Below are 20,124 nucleotides of genomic sequence, written 5' to 3'. Positions count from 1 at the left end.
AGGGCAGCAGAGCCCCCAGGCCAGCCACCCTCGCCTCCCAGCTCAGGTCTCACCCCTGGGCTCAGGCATAGACAGGCAGCAGGGAGTCCCAGCCTTGTTCCTCTGCACAAACACTTTTCTGGGGAGAAGGAGGAGGGAAGGGGAACTTCCGCTGAGAGAGTACAGAGCCCACATTTTTAGCTGAGGCTTTCAGATTCCTTCCAGCCTCCTTCCATTCCCCTTTCATCCCCTCCCTGCCACAGCTCACTTATCAGAGCTAAGAACAAGGATGAGTCCAGACAGGATTTTTCTCCTTCTTTTTTCCTATCCCACTCCTTCGGTGGTTCAGGCTATGGAGCAGCCACTCCAAGCAGCAGAGAAGGGAATGCAAAGTGTTTGGGAAGTTTGGAGGCTGGAGATGCTTCCTCTCTGTATTTTACCTGAAAAGGCAGTCAGGAAGAGCAGAACGAAGAACCCCATGACTGGAAGGAAGTGAACAACCTTCAACTGGAATGACAGGCTATGCCCAGAGGTCTCAGGAATCCTGGATCTGTTTAAGGGAAACCAGATCTTTGAGCCTCAGCTGGTTTTATCCTGTTTGAAGAGACCAGGGCAAAGGGAACAACCAGTCAAGCCAAGCAGTGCTGCCATGTGTAGCTATCCAGGTTGTGCACTGCACAAGGGTACCTCATCAGGGGGATGCCATTCGTGGAAATAAACTTACTTATGTAATAATGTGGGCAACTGAAAAAAAGTGTGGGCTTCCTGGCACTCCCAAAACAGCGGTGGAGATTCTCCTCCTGGATAAATACACCCTGGTGAAACAAAGCCTTGTACCCAATTAGCAGAACACAAGCATACATGCCAGCGTGGGCCCACATTCAAGTGTGGGACTGTACCCTGTCCTGCCAATGCACCGGGTATCGCCAGAGGGCACATCCACCACTCTTGGAGGCCCAGTTCTCTTTTAGCTGAGGGGAAGACTAATGAGGAGATTGCTAACTTCCCTGACTCCCAAGTGGACGCTGAAGCCTCATCCAGAGAGTGGGGTTGGGCAAAGCTGTTAAAAGCAGATGCACCTGGCATCAGGAGCATGGAGTGGCGTCCACGTGGTATTTTGGTGTTGGCAGCCAGGGCTGCTGCTTCCAGACCTCCTGAGAGTTTCCTGGGCAGAGCCGGGACAAGTCAAGGAGATGTCAATGCAGTGATAAAAGCTTCTCTTGGTTCCTATTGGGACTCATGGCCTGACTGCTGATTTTTAAAGTTTGAATTACAGAAGAATTTAAGCTGAACACTACTTCTCACACCCTAAAGCTAGCCCTTCCCATCAAGGGCCGGATGGGGATGAGTGTCTGATCCGGGTCGTTCAGTAATATCCTCTCCTGAGGGAGAGGGCCTTTCTCTCCTTCCCACGCAGTCAGCGTGTGGGCCTGCTTCAGGTGTGTGTTTTACCTGCACCGTGATAAAGGTGCCTTATTTACTCCTCATCAAACCTCTGTGAGTTCCATCAATAAACCGCAAAGTGGAAAAAAAGGCAGGGAAGTGGGTGGTGGTAAGGAAAGAAGGAGGAATCTATAGATTAAAAGAGGCTTAAGAGAGGTAATGACAAACTACCATCTATAGAACTTATTTGGATCCCGACTGAAGGTCTAGATAATGGGGAGATAGTTGATGATGTCAAGAAATTATTGTTTTTTTCAGATGGGATAATAACATTGTCAATAATCAACCTCTAAAAAAAACAAAACATCAGCCTCTAAGGGGCACCTGGATGGCTCAGTTGGTTAAGGGTCTGGCTCTTGGGTTTGGCTCAGGCTGTGATCTCAGAGTGGTGAGATCAAACCGCATGTTGGGCTCCATGCTCAGTGTGGAGTCTGATGAAGATTCTTTCTTCCTCCCTCTCCCCACTCTGTGCATGCACATGCATGTGCGTGCCCATGCACACTCTCTCTCTCCTTCTAAAATAATTTTTTTTAATTTTTTTTATTTATGATAGTGAGAGAGAGAGACAGAGGCAGAGACACAAAAAGGCTCCATGCACCAGGAGCCTGATGTGGGATTCGATCCCGGGTCTCCAGGATCGCGCCCTGGGCCAAAGGCAGGCGCTAAACCACTGCGCCACCCAGGGATCCCCTAAAATAATTTTTAAAGATTAAGTCTTTTAAAAAAAAATCTGGTTGGGGAGCCTGGGTGGCTAAGTGGTTTAGCACTGCCTTCAGCCCGGGGCGTGATCCTGGAGACCCAGGATCGAGTCCCACATGGGGCTCCCTGCATGGAGCCTGCTTCTCCCTCTGCCTGTGTCTCTGCCTCTCTCTCTCTCTCTCCGTGTCTCTCATGAATAAATAAATAAAATCTTTAAAAAAATAAAAATAAAAATAAAATTTAAAAACTTGGAGGAATTGAGTTCCTTTTTAAATAAAATAAAATAAAATAAAATAACTTAAAATAACTAGCCTCTAAGATGGTTCCTGGTACTCTTGCTGTTGTTTAGTCCCCTCCTAAACTGAATCAGGGCTAGCCTGTGTGATCAAGAAAATCAATAAAAATTGGGGCACCTGGGTGGCTCAGTTGGTTGGGTGTCTAGCTCCAGTCATGGTCTCAGGGTGCTGGGATCCAGCTCTATGTCAGGTCTCTGCTCGGTGCGGAGTCTACTTATCTCTCTCCTTCCCCACAGCTTGTGCTTGCTCACCCATGCTCTCAAATAAATAAATAAAATCTTTTAAAAAAGAAAATAAAAATTGCATAGCAACTGATAATTCATATTGACTAGATATCATATAGAATTGATAATTCATATAGAAATTCATCATTGAGTCCTTATCTCTGAGAAAGCTGCATGCAAAAAGAACACTAGGAATGGCTCAGAGATATTGCCATGAAACCAAGGAAAGGAGGCCCCTGGGTGGCTCAGTGGTTAAGCATCTGCCTTTGGCTTAGGGTGTGATCCCAGGATTCTGGGATCAAGTCCCACATTGGGGTCCCCTCAGGGAGCCTGCTTCTCCCTCTGCCTGTGTCTCTGCCTCTCTCTGTGTGTCTCTCATGAATAAATAAATAAAATCTAAAAAAAAAAAAAAAAAAAAAAAAAAGAAAAGAAAGAAACCAAAGAAAAGTAGCAACAGGAGAAGTGGGTTGGGCATAGATATCAGTAAAATTCCAAGACAAGAAAAGGTTGCATTTGAAAGCAAAGGAGAGGCCCAGAGTTTTAGAATGAACCATGTGTCTATTCTCATTCTGAGTATTAGTTGATGCTCCTTAGTTCTGTTGCTGCCTTGTAAGGATAAAATTAATTTTTGTTTCTCAGATGTGTAACTTAAGAAGATGAGTGGGTAATAAGAACAAGCCAATTGATCATTTAAAAAAATTTATATATATATGTATTTTAGATTTCATCTATTTATTCATGAGAGACACAGAAAGAGGCAGAGACCCAGGCAGAGGGAGAAGCAGGCTCTCTGCGGGGACATCAATGTGGGACTCCATCCCCAGACCCGGAATCATGTCCGGGCCAAAGGCAGACACTCAACCACCGAGCCACCCGGGCCCCCCCCCACCCCCCCAAATACTTTTCATAAATAAAAACCAAAATGTTTGCAGATAAAATAATTTGATGCCCAAAATTTCAAGATAATCAGGGTGGGGTGAGTGGATAGAGACATAAATGGAACAACACTGGATGATCAACATTGGTTGATCATTATTAAAGCAGAATCATCAATATCTGAGAGGTTATTATGCTGGCCTCTTCACTTTTGTGTGCCTCAAGTTTTCCATAATAAAAAGTAAAAAACAAAACAAAACTCTGACACAGGGATGACAAGGTTCAGTTTTAGGAAACTGCCCGAGTTCACACAGCTAGTACAGCCACCATGATCTGATGCTAAATCTGAGAGGGGGAGAAAAATTCTTTCCAGCATACTCTTCCTTCCCCAATAGTAATAACACAGCAGAAGTATAGACTACAAGGGGACATACAGCATGTCATCTGAGCAATTGTGGCAACAGGCAGCCTGTTTCCCCATTTGCAGCATATCCAGGAAGGCATCTAAGGGCAGAGTGTCTCTAAAAAATGAGCACCTGGTTGTAAGACTGAATTTACCCACAGACAATGGCCAGACCATATATAAAACTAGACCTCTGGACAGAACATCTGGCCCAGGAAACCAGCATTTTATCTGTAGTAACTGGACAGGGAAGCCAGCCTGTTAAAAGTCAGTTTTGTAGAAAGTCAGACCATAATCTCTAGCAGAAGTCCAGAACACCAAAAGATAATCCCTGTGACAACCCCAGATGGCTAGTAGTAACTGACAGCTTTCCAAATGTTTGTCCTTCTTCCAGCTGGGGACCAACCAGAGAAAGCCAAATATGCTCACCTTGCCAATCACACAGGATGCCCCACTTCTCATAGCTTCCCCAGGCCAATGGCACACCTGAAGCCTCCCTGTTGCCACCAGAGAGCTTGCCTACTCCTCTGCCTGCCTTCAAGTCTCTGCCAAAATGCAAGTGGCAGCGACTGACTCTCTTGCTATTGCAAACTTGGGGTAGCCTTTGCTTGTTGCCACTTGGTCTTTGCTTATATCCACGGTAGACTTGATTTAAAAAAAAAAAATTAGGTACATAAACCCAGCTACTCAACATCTACTGTGGTTCCAGAGAATTCATACAGAGGAGGAGGAAGCAAAACTCAGTTTTGTCTGGGTAGTCTTTTTACCTTATTCCTTTTGGAACAGAGAATCAACAACCACCTTCAAGTGTCCCGTTAAAGGAGGCTAGCCAAGAGACAGGCCTGAGGAGGCGCAAGTGACGCTGATCTCTAAACCTGAAACCAGGGTGGAGCTCGCCACTTCTACTAAAGCTCCTCACCAGTGATTCTTAGTTCATCTTTTTTGAGTCTACTTCAAAAGGCATCCTCACTTTAAGGGCTTTTAGTGGGCTGGTGGACCATCTTAGCCCAGGACATTCCTACTTGACCAAAACAAAATAAAACAAAACATAAAAAAACAACCACACTATAACTCCCTGCAAACTATAACTTCCTTGCAGAACTCAGTGGGTTTGCTAAGCAATGGCCTTCAGAAAGAAAGAGAAGAAAAGAAGAGAAAAGGAAAAGAGGGAAAAAAAGCTTTTTTTTCTGAGACTCGGGGACTATAGCTCATCTTACGATACCAAATGACACAGGACAGACTCCTGCTTTGCTTGGAAGGAAGCTGTCCCCTTAACCCAAATTTTCTATGTGTTGCTATAGCAACTGCTAGAAATTGTTTGTAAATTATGAAGCTGCCTCTGTTTGGGATTGAAAACTAACCAGCACTTCCCTCAAAGGTCCCAGTGGGCAAAGGTGGCCTCTGTGCAGATGAGTGTACCGGGGTCACCAGAAGCCCCATGGTAAACACAGGGCCTCAACCTGAAGGGGCATGTTAACTAAGCACAAAAATTAATTCTGGGTGATTGAGGAGGGAAAGCCTGAAATCAAACAAGGGGATGCCATTAAGGGGAAAATTTGTGGTGGTTTTGAGGGCGGCGCTTGGATTTTTAGAGAAGAAAGATCCCCAAATGTTGAAGGGGAGACTGGGGAGATGAATATTGCTTCCCACACCTCCAGCGTCACTGGAGGCGGGTCCTAGTCATTTGCCTTTAAGATACTGTGAGCGCTGCAGGGCAAATGAGCAGGTCAGCGACCAACACAGTTTGGCATTAGTAGGAGAGTAGATGGAAGTGTTTGAATCTCCCAGATAGCGTTCATTCTTCCTGGGCTGGCGGGGAAGAAGTGAGGACATTTACTGAAATGAAACATTAATTAGGTAAATACAGTTACCGACCTCTGGCCTAAGATTGCGATCAGGATAAACTTTCAGAACCAGCTAAGAATCAATTAAAGGAAAAAAATCTCCAGTACACTTATGTTCTTCGAAGTGGTTTAATTGAAACCCCCATCTTGCTGTTCTCATCAGCTTCATATACTCATTGTTTGGAGGAGAGTCCACAGCTGCACATTTGAGTAGACCAAATCAGGGGTGTCCTCTGACTCTCCAGAGCCACACTCAGTGCTGGAAGGATGTGATTAGGACGCTAGCCCTGCCTGATATCCGGATTAATGAGACACCAGTGATAGTACCTGAGGCCTCTGCCCCAATCAGCAGTCCTCAAGCATACAAACCGTAGGTTGTATCCATGTATCTGCTAGTTGTACATGAGGTGAACTTGAGAGTTTGGACTTTGGAGAAGTTACAGGTCCTTCTTTGTGCCTGAGAATAGGTGGGGAACTTGGGTTCTCCCAAAAAGGCAGGACTGAGTTTAAATATGGCCTTACTACTTGTTAACTGACTATAGACAGACAAGTTACTTAACCTCTCTGTGCCTCTGTTTTCCTTCTGCAAAATGGATGGGATGATAATGGTGGCACATTCTTCAGACATATCAACATCAGAAAAAGTAAGGTATGGAAAGTGCTTAGCTCACAGAAAGCACTCCACAAGTAATAGCTACCCTGTGCCCCTTTCTTGCCCCTTTGATCCTTCTCTAACAATTGATGAATGGCTCATAAAGTTGCCAAAAGCTCAGATCAGCCCCGGAAAAAAAAAAAAAAAAAGCAGGGTGTTCTAAGGCAAGGGGTGAGGGGCCCAGAGTCCAAACAGGTGAACGTGGCATGTGGCTCCCGGTGGCAAGGGCTAGAGTGCCAAGATCTGCCAGCTGGGTCTGTGAACCTCAGGTAACCCTGAACTCTCAGAAAAGAGCTACATGACAGTTAGTGGTCATTTTTATTTCCTCAAATACAATTACAGATGAATTCAGCAGTTTAAGTCTCCCTTTGTGACCTGTTCCTACCATCTCCCTGACATCTGCTGGGGTAGGTTTCTTGGTGTGATTCTGCAATGGAGTGGAACAGAGTCGCCACCACACTCATGTCCCGCAGGACTGGGACTTTTCATCTCTGAGTCAACAAGGCCTCCTTCGGATTCCATAACTTCTCCTCTTGCTTGGGAAGGAGGAACACAAACAGTAGTAACAGCAGGACATTTTCCTCAAGTCAGACATCCAGAACAGTGAATCAGAGAAGAAGGACAAGAAAATAATTGGATTACAGGAAGGGTGTTAGGGGAGATACAATTGGAGGCAACCAGTCAAATGCTCCCCACCTCAGTAGAAGAAATTAAGGATGTGAAAGCCCTTGGCTCAGGCAAATAGGTCCTCAAGTGTTTACTGATGTTGAATCTGGAGGTTAATGGGGGTGAAGAATCATCTTTCAAGGACAACTACTCAGAAGTCTACTCAGTGCTTGAGTCCAAAGAATCAGAGGACTGGCAGATCATATAGGTCTTGAAGATCAAAAGATAGGTTTCCTTGAACTTCTTTATTTTATAAGCATAGACAATAGGGTTCATCATAGAGTTAGCATGGGAGAGCAGAATGCCCAAATACAGTATGATCTGTGGCACCTCACCATGAAAGTACGTGATACAGTTGATGATAGATAAAGGCAGCCAGGAAAAAGCAAACAGGAAGAGAACCAGAAACAGGGACTTGGCCGTCTTGAACTCCCGTCCATAAAATGCACCTGTCTCTTTGGAGCTTGAAAAGTTCTGATTGAGTTTGTTCCGGATGACATAGAATATGTCAAGATAGATGGCACACATGACAACCAGGGGGATTAAGATCCAAGTGAAGAAGCTGAAGTAGACCATGTAGTCCATCCTCATGACAGAACTGAACTGGCACGAGAGGAAGGTGACATTTCTCTGGTGCTCTGAGGTCAGTTTCATGTTCCAGCCAAACATGGGGGTCAGTCCCACCAGGAAGGACACCAGCCAGCAAAGCCCCAGGGCCAACCATATTCTTCTTTGTGTGGTGACCCTCCTGTATCTGTTGGAATGGAAGAGAATGGGTGAGTTCATAGAATTGCTACAGGAAGGGGCAGGGGGTGACAGGAGCGGGGATGGGGATGGGGTGGGGACGGGGATGGAGAGTGCTGGCATTCCGGCAAACGTGTCTGGGGGACTTTTTAAAAGAAATATGATCAAGAATGGATTAAAAATACTTTGCCACACTCACAGCTCCATTTCCAGCCCAAGAATTCTTTGACTCCTGGGAGGTAAGAGTTTTCTAGGTCTCTTGGGACCTGGTGAGAAATGACCTATCTCCTTAAAGCACCTTTCCAGCAACGCTCTGCCTTCTTTTGTTTGGCTGCTGTGCCGAAGCCCAGAAGTTATAACTGCCTCTCCACACTCCCCTCCACCTGTGCCTGCCCCTGCTTCTCTGTTTGCACTGGCATCCACACTTGATAATTGAGTTACATGGGTCTGTGGAGGTGTGGAGATCGTGTGGAAGTGCTTCCAGAACCTCAGATGACTCATCCACAGAGAAGCACCATCCTTCCTGACAACATCCCACACACAACACAAGAAGGAAACTGATTTTGTTAAGTATTGACTGTGTACTTAGGAGACTTTATCTCAGTTAAATCTCACAACAAACTAAAGCTATTTTTATGATAATCTCCATTTCATTGCTGGTGATGGGTACAGATGACAGGAGTTGGAGCTACTATTGACTGAGCATAGACCGTGTGCAGGCATTTTTTTAAGAGCCTTACACGTGTGAACTATGTAATTACAAGGAAGTGGCAATATTTGTCCCCATGTTATAGGTGGAAAAGGAAAAAAGAAAGAAAGAAAGAAAGAAAGAAAGAAAGAAAGAAAGAAGAAGAAAGAAAGAAAGAAGAAAGAAGAAAGAAAGAAGAAGAAAGAAAGAAAGAAAGAAAGCAAGCAATCCTGGTAACCTGTACAAGCTACAAGTAGCAGAGGTGAAATCGAAGCGAGGTAGATTTGTGTTCAGAGTATCTTAACCGCTATGGAAAGATGAGGAACCAAAGCAGTAAAAGTAACTTGCCCCAGCTCAGATATCAAGATCTGGACTTTGAAGCTCAGGCTTTTTAGTATCAAAAGCTTGTTTACAGCCCCCTCCCTGCATCTCTTCCCTAAGATCAGAGAGAAGGAGGGCAAGACAATTGTCACTCAGGACACCTGGGGAATGAGATGTCTCCATTAGGTGGTCCGTCCTGTTCACCTCATCACATTGCTACTTTCTGCAATGGAGAACTGTTTCTTGGTCCCCTCCTCAGCTTGGAAGAGGAAGCAAAGTCAAAATAACTTGAAAATAACCTACGTCTGCAAAGAACAGAAGCATCCGTTTATTTCTCTCCTCCTATTCTTTTCTGTCTGCTCCTTATTTTATCTAGTAGGTTTCTGTCATTTCTAAAACCCAAGAACATCTTTTACTAATTGAAGGTGCATCAAGCTTCCACCATCTTAGCTGCCCCGGGGGCCTAAGCGTACACCCCCATAGTCAGCGGAGACGGCCTGAGCACTCCTCTGTTCCCCAGTCCCAGCTCAACACTGTTCCAACCCTCACACACCAAATGGTGAAAAGAAATGTAGCTCCCTCTTTCAAGTTCAGAGGCCAGTTTTGATTCGGTTTCATTGAAGAAGCCCTGGGTCCCAGGCACCTCCATCACTGCCCCACACGGCCCCTCTTACCTGACAGTGAGCTTGACCCGCAGGTACCGGTCCACAGCAATGGCTAGCAGGGACATGATGGAAGCATGAGTGAAGATCAACAGCAGGCAGGTCATGAAAAGGCAGTTATAAAATTGGATTGTGATGCCCAGGCTGATGACAATGGCCAAAGGCATGACCAGCACCCCAACGGCAATGTCAGCAAGGGCCAGGGAGACAATGAAATAGAAGGTGGTGGTCTGTAGGCTGGGGTTCAGCTTGACCACCCAGATGACCAACACATTGCCCACGATGGCGCAGAGCCCGATGAGAATCTCCACTGTGATGTAGGTGACATTGGCCAACAACAGGGCAGTGCCATTGACAGCCATCTTGCTTTCTCCAAGGAGCTTCCCAAGTAATAGGCGTGCTGACAGGATCCGTGTGGCCCGGTGAGCCTAGCTCTTGCCAGGCATCTCGCTAGAGGTTCAGGTGCAACAGCAACGGTCCCAAATTCACAACTTGCTCATTCCTTCTCTTCTCTGGTGGGACGCTCCCTTGGAGAGCCTCCCTTCTTTTCTTAGAGGGTGCCCATCTCGGGGCAATCATTTCCTGCCCCTTCATGGGCCACACACCCCTGGGCTCCCGGAAGCGTGGAGGACAGTTCTTTATGGGGTGAATCTGAAAGTGCCGTTCCTCTAAGTTCCCCAGACAGACACGCTCATAGCTTCTGCCTCCTGCCCCTCCTTGAGCTCCATCGAGATAAGCAACCTTCTTAGGGGGGGCGGTCAGGAAGTGAGATGGGCCAAGAGGAAGCAGAGACCAGGAACACTCACAAGCAGATGAAAAGAGCAGAGGAGTGGTGTGAGTGGCATGGAGAAGGCTCGAGATTCATTCACTCTGGGACTGGATGGGAGTGTAGGCCTGGGTGAGAGAGCAGTGGAAGCACAGACTTGAATGTTCTGGCTTTCTGCTGGCTTAGCAGAAATACCCCGTGACAAGGAGGCAAACGGGAGCCACAGGGGAACAAGAAGTAGATTTTGGTGGCAGCCTTAGCCAGAATTTATTGTTTTCTTAGTGTACGCTACAGATTGAATGTCTGGGTCCTTCCCCCACCCCACACAAAATGTATATGTTGAGAGATCTGAGCCTCAAAGTGACAGTATTAGGAGTAGGGTCTTTGGGAGATGGCTGGGTCAAGGAGATGGAGCCACCATACGTGGGATTAGTGTCTTATAAGAGACACCCCACAGAGCTCCTTCACCCTTTCCGCCATTCAGGAACAAGGAGCTGTCTCCCACCAGACACCAGAGCTGCTGGCACCTTGATCTGGGGCCTCCCAGCCTACAGAATTGACCATTTCTGTTGCTTATAAGCTGCCCAGGCTTTGGTGTTCTGTTACAGTTGCCTGAACAGACTGAGACAGTGCGTTAACAGCGAGCGCTGAAAATTGAGGGGCATGAGTGGACTCTTGGTCGGCACAGCTGGGATCCAGCTTCTGCATCAAAGATCCTTTGCTAAAGGAACAAGCTAAGAGCCCCTGCTTAGAAGGGCAAAAAGGCTCGGCACCTCCCATAAGCATATCTGCCGACTCTCCATTTCCCGGGTCAGCCCACACACCCACCAAGGTCTCACATTCCCTCCAGCCAGCAACCAGCTGGTGACAACTCTCTCTGAGGAACAACAGGACAACAGGATGATGGCCAGGCAGAGAGAAGGGAAAGGCCCACGCGTGCACACCGTCACACAGCGTACCCTCTCACCACCGCCTGCAGGAATGAGGAACCCAACTGCTTTCCTGGAAGTTGTTCATCTGGTCTGCAGCTTCTGGAAACCAGACACTTAAAGGCAGTGGTCACTTAAGGTCCCTCTAGTTCAGGTGCTCTCAGTCCTGCCCCAAGGGGTTATTTACAGAGACAGCAAGAAGGGGTGGGTGGACCTGAGCCTGCACCGTGAACTGAAGGGTTTATGATATTTGCCTTAAATGCCAATCCATGTACAGCCCCAACTAAACCTTGACGCTACCAACAGTGTTGTTTACCTCCTCGCCAGGGCCCTGGTGAGATGCCTCGGGATGTGGCCTCCACATCACCCTCTGCTCCCCCACCTCATCCCGGGTTGGCCCAGGCTGAATCCCTTGCTCATGCCTCTAGACTTGTCATTTCTCCCTGGGCTGGGGGACAGCCCTCTCCAACTGCATCTCTTTCACTCCAGCATTTTCCAGCGCTAACTCTGCCTGCATCCAGCAGGGCTTCTCATCAAAGTTTCTACCGCCATTGCTTTTTTTCTCTCTGCTTCAGAGAAGGAAGTCACAGAGACCTATTTTTAGAAGGCTGCATGCCACCCAAAGAAGTCGCTCTTGGCCTAAAGCAATTGTTGAATCTTGGTGGCAAGCTGTAAACGATGGGCCCTCCCGGCCTGTCCCTTGCCACCGGCTAGCACCAAACAGCCCTATGTGAGAGAGAGACTCTCTTGGTGTAGGGACAAGTCCTGTTGCCTGGTTGGAGCAAAAATACAGCAATAGGGTGGTTTCCTGGGGGCTTTGGCCACTCCAAGTCTGCCTTACAGCCTTGTTCTGAGTTTGAGAACTGGTCAGACAATGGACAGCTCCCAAGGAAGAGAGAGAGATAGGGGCCTCTGCGTGGTTATGGGCCAGAAGCTGGGCAAAGGGGAAAGGTGGCAGAGGCCAGGAAAGTGCCTGAGCCATGGATCTAGCCATGGGAAGTGGACCGAGGCCTTGGGGAAGGACTGGACAGCTGCAGCTGGAAACCTGACTGGTGTGTTTGCTGATTCTTAGCCCTTTCATCCTCCATTAGGACCTAGGTGAGTCCTTTTAGGACTAGCCCATCTTGGCTTGGTTAGAGAAATCAAGGAGAGGGCTTTGTGACCCAGCACCGTGACAGGAGCAGTGTGGTGGGTACAGGATAGCCTGTGAGAAAGTCATTCCAGGAGAAAAGGATAAGCGGGGGGAAGGGGGGGGGCACTCTTGGGACACCTGACCTAACCACCTCTTCCCAGCAGGGAGTTCTCTGGAAATTCCTCTCCATGAACAAGGGAGGCCTGAGCCCATTCCCACTCAGAGGGGTGACAAGAAGGTTGAACAGAGAGGTTTCCAGTTACTTTGCAATTAGGCCTAGGATTGGGCCCTGAGCCAACTTTCCACTCCAGATGGAACAGCAGAAGGCAGCCTGGAGAAGAGGACAGAGAGGCCAGGGCAGATGGTCATCTTGCTTACCACCAACCCCTCCCCCTCCCTAGACGGCCCACAGCTGCTCTCGGGTAACTTCCTTCATCTGTCATGGAGGGACCACCTCAGCCTCCAGAGGCATCTCCAGATGCAAGTCCCCCAACAGCCTCTGTGCAGCCCTTAGGATCAAGTCCAGCCTCCCTGGAATGGCACATGAGACCTTTCAAGGCGGGAGTCTCCCAGCCTCTGCAGCCTCCTCCCCCCTGATACCACAAGCACCGTGGGTCCCCCTCCCCCCTGACACCACAAGCACCGCCATGCTTTCACTTCCTCTCTCCTGTGCACCCGGCTTGGAAAGCCCTTCTCCCCATGTCTACCTAGAACACATGCACTCTTTCTTCAAGACTATTCTCAGACAGGACCCTGAAGAGAACTTCCCAGACATCCCCTCCCTGCGCTGTGTTTATCGGGCCCCCCTCCTCTGTCATCCTGCAAGCTCCTGAAGCATAGGGCTCCCCACTTTTCATTTCTAGCCCTACCACAATGCCTGGCGGATCGATGTGCTCCAGTATATTTTTTGATAAGTGAACGAGTAGGAAAGCACCTCAGTGAACCGGGGGCATCAGCTTGGCACTGGGTATAGAATACCAATAAATCAGCTAGGACCTGCCAGGTATGTTCCCTTATGCCATCTGCAGTGTTGGGCACTTCACTTTCTTAGTCTTGTTCAATGCTCTCTGATGAAATTGATAATGTAATCAAAGCTGAGCAGACCAGGTTCAGAATGGTGACATAACCTCCCCAGGGTTGCGCAGCTAGGAAGTGGCGGAGCCGGCATCAAACCCAGGCCTCTGGTTTCAGGAAATGAATGGGCAACTGAACAACCACATGAAGCTTTTACAAGTACAAGGCATCCGTGGACTTGATGTTGCCATATCCTCAACATGACGTTCTAACCTCACACCTGGAAAAGAGGTGACCAAGCCTGTGGGAACAGAGCACAAGGACAGTGTAGGTCTAGCACCTGCTCTGAATCACAAAGAAGTGGAGGAGCCAGCAGGCCACTTGGCAGGGCCCCAAGGAGAGCTCTGGGATAGAAAGAAAACTTTCATTGGACCAGAGTATCAAAATATTTCTTTAATAATAAAATTAACTATAAGTAAGAAGTGGCTCAGGGAATTTCCCCCATCTCAAAGAGTTGTGTCTGTTTTAGTTTTACAAAAAGAATCTGAGCTCCATGGAAGAGGCAAGGATCAGGGAGGATCCATCAACCCGAACTACAGGAAGCGTCTGGAGTCCCTAGGAAAGGCCTCACCTGTCCCGACCCCAGGCCTGACGCGCCTGGACATAGCTCAGCCACAGGACCGCAACCTTGCCCTTGGGGTTCTGCTTAACATGGTGAGAGGCTGGCCAGAGAGTGCTCATCTGCTCCTTTGCAGCTGCTCAGACAAGCCTGAGAGAGCCCCAGCAACCACCCCGCACCAACAGCCAGATGCTGTGTGAGCAGGATTGCGGCCGAGGGGGCAGGCACGGGGTGGGGTGGGGGGCTCATCAGAGCAGCAGTCCAGGCAGTCACTGAGACAGGATGGCGGGCAGGTGGGGGGTGGTCGTTTCTGCCTGAGGCTGGCTCACGCTGCCTCCCCTGCTGCCTGTGGAGTTGCACAAAATCAGTTTGTTCACTTCCTCTTGGCCCCATTACCACTTCCGCAAAGCTTTATATTTTTACAAAGCTTTGTGCTAGCTAGCGGCAGAGGCTTAGAAAGAGCGAGATGGCCAAGAAGGTGGCCTCTCCCAGCACCCCTCCTTTCCCTGCTTCAGTCAGCCAGGAGGAGGAGGCTAGGCCCTCAGAAGCCTTCCTCCAGGACTGATCCAGAGCCACTGTCCCCAGGGCCCAGTGACTTGAGCCCAAGGAGCCAGGGACTCCTGAGGCCTACAGCCGGAGTTCAAGAGACCCACTCAGAGCCAGCCCGAGGGAGAAGGGAAAGACCAAGTTTCCTTTACTCTGAGCAAGAGAAAATCCTGCGCAGCAAAGCGGAGCTCCTTGGTCCAACGTCCTGCCCACCAGGGCTCCCAACCCCACGTGCAACGGAAGGCCCCAGGCCCTGATGGAGAGTCCAGAGCAGGCTCCAGCCAACTCTGAGTTTTCACAGGTTCTAGGCGCTCAGAAACCAAGGAGATGCCAGTGTACAGAGTGGCAGCGGGGTCCAGGCTTCCTGCCCCGGCGGGGTGTCCGCCTGGCTCCCGCTGAGCCTCTGCCGGGCGCTGTGCTCACAGTGACCGCCAGGTGGCGGCACATCCCCACGGCCTCCGGGTGGGCCCGCGCCCCAAGGGGCAGCGGGGAGGCCGCAGCACCCACCCGTGTAGCGCAGGACACCAAGGGACTAAGGGCTCGGGAGACGCGGCCGATGCGCGGCTGCCCGGGCTCAAGCCCACCCCCTGGCACATTTCTGGGCAACACTAAACTCAGTCCTCAGCTCAAAACGGTGGAGAAGCTGCTCCGACTTTCAGAGCTGTGCGGATTCCGGGAAAAACAGCGGCTGGGGTTTCTTCTTCAGAGTGTGTGAAGCTGAGCATTTCCTCATGTGCTTGTTGGCCATGTCTATGTCTTCCTCTGTGAGGTTTCTCTTCATGTCTTTTGCCCATTTCATGATGGGATTGTTTATTTCTTTGCTGTTGAGTTTAATAAGTTCTTTATAGATCTTGGAAACTAGCCCTTTATCTGATAGGTCATGTGCAAATATCTTCTCCCATCCTGTAGGTTGTCTTTGAGTTTTGCTGACTGTATCCTTTGCTGTGCAAAAGCTTCTTATCTTGATGAAGTCCCAATAGTTCATTTTTGCTTTTGCCCCGCACAGGCTCCACTCCGCCCGCTTAATTAAGCAGAACCACCCCATGAGACTCACAGCAGGGGAAACTGAGGCCCAGAGGTGCACAGGCCCGCTGGTGGCTGTGCGGCTGGTCGCAGGAGTGCGGGGACTCGGAGGCCGCTACTGGCCCCTCATTTCGGGGGAGGACAGAGGAGACCAGGAGACCAGGCAGGGGCTGCTCAGGGCGACCCCTGGGGTGTGCAGCTCTCCCACATCCCCAGCTGGGCCCTCGGCACCTGCCAGTCTCTGACCAGTCCTCTCCGTCCCGCGGGCAGGGAGCCTCCTGTGGTCCAGAGCCCGGGACTTCTCACATCACCTCCAACGCCTTCACACTCCGCGCCTGGCTTCTAATCACTCAGCCTGGTGTCTCCCAAACCCCAGACAGGCCTACAGGCCTCTGGGCCACTGCAGGTCCCGGTGTGGACCCCGCGCCCTTGACCGAGTCACCAGAAGATGCAGAAATGTGCTGTGCGCGGAGCTCTCACTGATTCCCACATCCTCCCCACCCCTGGTTTCCTTTCCCTTCTGCCTAACAAATGTGACAACAGTCCCTCAGAAGTCGGAGGCAGACCCCCAGTGGCAGCAGGTATGTCACCTCCCTTCCTGTCACGTGTGTCTCCCCTCCTCCTGCGTGAGGCCTGGCGCCACTATGACCATGACAGCACCTTGGAGACACCGGCCGCCGCGCTATGCCTTGGCCACGCATCGCTCACCGTCCTACACAGCCCCGCAGGCGTCTGGGTAGGTCTACTTCCCACGTGGAGAATGGGCGCAGTGACAAAGGAGGGTGCTGGCTGTTGGTGGCACAGCCCGGCGGTGACAGGGCTGCGGCCCAGGCCCAAGTCTGTCTGGGCTGCAAGCCCTGGGCTGCCCCATGAGCCCCCGAGAACGAGGACGGCTCCATACCAGTCACTCCAGACCCGACTGGGCAATTGAGGCAGAAATTCCTCACGGCCCTACTGGGTTCAGTCTTGTGTCACTGGTCAGGCCGGCGACGGGGGCAGGGGACCGAGCAGCGGGCTGCTCTCGGCTCAGCTGAGTAGACAGAGGCTGCAGCCATCTGTGATGTCAGACCACAGCGGCGGGAGACACCACGCGGTCCTGGCCCCTGCTGGGTGGCTTCCCAGGAGCCTGGGCTCCTTGCTTTCCTTCGGGGCAAAGGCAGAGACTGCCCCAGGAGGTGTGTGTCAACAGGTCATCCTGACCCGGGAGGAGCAGTTGCCATGTTCCTTAGAGAAGATGCTGGGAGGAGGGGCCCTGGGAGGGGCTCAGGGGGTGAAGTGTAGGCCTTCGGCTCAGGTCAGGGTCCAGGGCTGGGTCAGGATCTTAGGGTCCTGGGGTAGAGCCCTGCATCGGGGCTCCTTGCTCTCATGGGAGCCTGATTCTCCCTCTGCTGTGTCTCTCCCTCTCCCTCCCTTTCCCGGCCTCTCGCTCTCCATCTCTACCTCTCCTTCTCCCTCAGTCCCCCCTCCCTCCCCCTTTCCCTCAACCTCTCTCTGTCTCCCTCTCCCTCTCCATCTCTCTCCCCCTCCCTCCCTCTCCCTCCCTCTTCCTCTTCCTCCCTCTCCCTCCCTTTCCCTCTCCCTCAGTCTCTCTCTCCCTCTCCCTCTCTCTCTCCATCTCTCCCTCCCTCTCCCTCTCTCTCTCCCTCTCCCTCTGCCTGCTGCTCCCTCTGCTTGTGTTCTCTCTCTCTCTCTCTCTGTCAAATAAATAAGTAAAATCTTTAAAGAAAAAAGAGGGGATCCCTGGGTGGCTCAGTGGTTTAGCGCCTGCCTTCGGCCCAGGGCTGATCCTGGGGTCCCGGGATCGAGTCCCACATCAGGCTCCTTGCATGGAGCCTGCTTCTCCCTCTGCCTGTGTCTCTGCCTCTCTCTCCCTTCATCTCTCTCATGAATAAATAAATAAAATCTTAAAAAAAAAAAAAGAAAAAAGAAAGTAAGGAGGAAGGTTTCTTGGGATAAGTTTCCCTGACCTCAGTGCTAGCAAAGAGGTTGTTTTCTTCACAAATCAGCCTGCTAGAGTCACTGCCTCCTGGGATGCTGTATGGCAGCTTTTGCCAGGGCAGCCAAGAGGCTTGGAGCTGGTGCTCTGTCTCAGTGACCAGGCTTTGCTCAGACTCCGCGTCAGCCCTGGGCTCCCGGGGTGTGAGCGACTCTTCTGCTGGGAGCGGCCCCCCATCCTTTTTGGAAGCAGGCAAGGTGTGATGAAGATGTGCACCTAATATTGGAAGGGGCACTAGCGTTTATTTCTAAGGCAGGTCTGCAAGGTGGTTATTCTAGGTTATTTTTTTTAATTTTTTTAAATTTTTATTTATTTACGATAGTCACAGAGAGAGAGAGAGAGGCAGAGACACAGACAGAGGGAGAAGCAGGCTCCATGCACCGGGAGCCCGACGTGGGATTCGATCTCGGGTCTCCGGGATCGCGCCCTGGGCCAAAGGCAGACGCCAAACCGCTGCGCCACCCAGGGATCCCCTATTCTAGGTTATTGTACAAAGATTCTTGTCAGTCCCTCCCTGACTTTGGGTTGAGGTTCTTTTTCCCCGACAAGCAGTCTACAATCATATTTTTTTTTTGAGATTTATTTACTTACTCATTTATTTGAGAGAGAGAGAGAGCATGGGTTGGAGGGGTAGAGGGAGATGGAGAAGCAGACTGCCTGCTGAGCAGGGAGCCTGATGCAGGGCTCGATCCCAAGATCCCGGGATCACGACCTGAGCCAAAGGCAGATGCTTAACGACAGAGCCACCCAGATGCCCCCACAATAGTATTTTAATGACCAGTTTGGGCAAAACCAAACCAAAACAAAACAAAACAAAAAGCAATGATAAGACAGAAAGTACCCCCAGGGTTAAATGAGCGCCTTAAGAAGAGCATTCAGTACATCACTTGGAGCATCCAGCACACATGGCCTCATAAACACCCTCCCCGGGAATGCTGTTGTACAGGGCATGATATCATGATTCCCCCAGGTAGACTTTATTTATATTTATGTACACCCCACCCATGTCCACAAAGGGTTGAAGCCACTACCAGAGTGAGTTAATAGCTTCCTCCTCTGCACACCTATGTCAGCTGACACATTCCTCTCTTTGAGGACTTACTACACCATTTGTAGTTATTTATTTATGTGACTGCTTCTCCCACGAGCTACTAAAGTCCTTAAGTAAACTCCATAAGAAATTATGCCTGATTCATCTTTAGATCTCGCTCCCACTCCCCTTGTCCCTAAAGTACCAAGAGCATAAAATAGTACCTGGTACAGAGATGCCTGGATGGCTCAGGGGTTGAGTGTCTGCCTTCGGCTCAGGGTATGACCCCAGGGTCCAGGAATCGAGTCCCACATCGGGCTTCCTGCAGAGAGCCTGCTTTTCTCTCTGCCTATGTTGTCTCTCTGTGTCTCTCATTAATAAATAGATAAAATCTTAAAAAAAAAAAAAACAGTACAAAGGAGACCAATAATAAACTCTCTGGGGTTCTCAGGACCTGTCTTCTCCTCATCCCTCAAAAGGGCTGACCACACCTCTCAATGTCTGGCAAGAAATCAGGAGGCACACAGGGAGACCTCTTGCTCAGCAAAAAAATTTTTTTGCATCTAATTTCAATCTCAAACCAGTTCAGACAGCAAACAGCGTGTGACCAGTTAGGGCCCCATGAAAGGGCCCCGCGGAGGGCTGTCCCATAGCTCTATCACATTTTGTGGTCTCAGCGTCTCTACACGCAACAGCCCGTGTCGTTGATCTCTATGATCTATGTAACGCGTGCCCCCTTCCGCTCACATGCACAATCACACTCACACACGTACTGTCCATTGTCCTATTCTGCTCGTTCCCATTTCACAATCAGAACCAATCACACCTTACTCATCACTGCTCTGTCTGCAGGGCCTAAAACCACTTTGGCCAGCTCAGTCTGACCCAGAGTGCCATGGGACTCACAAGGTTGGCTGCCTTGTCCGCGGGCCCTGAGCTCGGGGTGGGGGCTCCAGAGGCAAGGATTTGGGGAGGGATGGAACCCCGGAGGGAACAGCTGCCCAGAGTGGCTGGTTTCAGGTCAGACCTGGAGAGGCAGCCAGGTTTCTTCCGTAACAGAACTGGTTGGGGACCCATATAGTTGGGAATTCACAAACACATGCTTGCCCGTTCTTGCCTTTCTTCAGGGCCAACGCCCTCAATCTCCTGTTGGACGGGTCCTCTCCCTGGTCTGTTCCGTTTGCTCTTCAGTCATCCTGGTCTGCATCCCTCAGAATCTCCAGCCGAACAGCCTGGAACCCCTCGAACCAAGCCCACAGTCGGTCTTTCCTTCTTTCATTGCTGAACTTGACCTTGACAGTCTGCTGGCCAGGCCTCGCTGATGGCTGCACAGTGGGTGCCCATACGTGACACCGCTCTGCACCGGTGGTGCCCGTCCGCCCTGGAGCACCCCACACGTGCCCAGTGGGTGTTCATCCACAGCCAGACGCCTCTTCACGTGGGGGCAGTCCCTGACCCACGTGCTCCAAGGGAGAAATCACCATTAGGGCTGGCCGTGTGCCTCAAAACAACCCTGTCTTTCTCATTTTAAATTGGAAGATGCTATAAATTGTTTATTCTCTGGGTCATGGT

General features: G+C 50.2%; 1 protein-coding gene across 1 annotated transcript; it reads right to left on the bottom strand.

Annotated features, from left to right (window-relative positions):
• Positions 1-6,765: 6,765 nt before the first annotated feature.
• On the bottom strand, positions 6,766-10,039 carry ADORA3 (adenosine A3 receptor). The gene is given in 2 exon segments (NM_001003178.1): positions 6,766-7,836; positions 9,510-10,039. Coding segments are annotated over 2 exon segments (945 nt in total). The 5' UTR covers positions 9,860-10,039; the 3' UTR covers positions 6,766-7,241.
• Positions 10,040-20,124: the final 10,085 nt, after the last annotated feature.

This window comes from Canis lupus, chromosome 17, assembly GCF_011100685.1.
Source record: "Canis lupus familiaris isolate Mischka breed German Shepherd chromosome 17, alternate assembly UU_Cfam_GSD_1.0, whole genome shotgun sequence".
NCBI lineage: Eukaryota > Metazoa > Chordata > Mammalia > Carnivora > Canidae > Canis > Canis lupus.
This window is presented reverse-complemented; position numbering and strand designations above follow the sequence as displayed.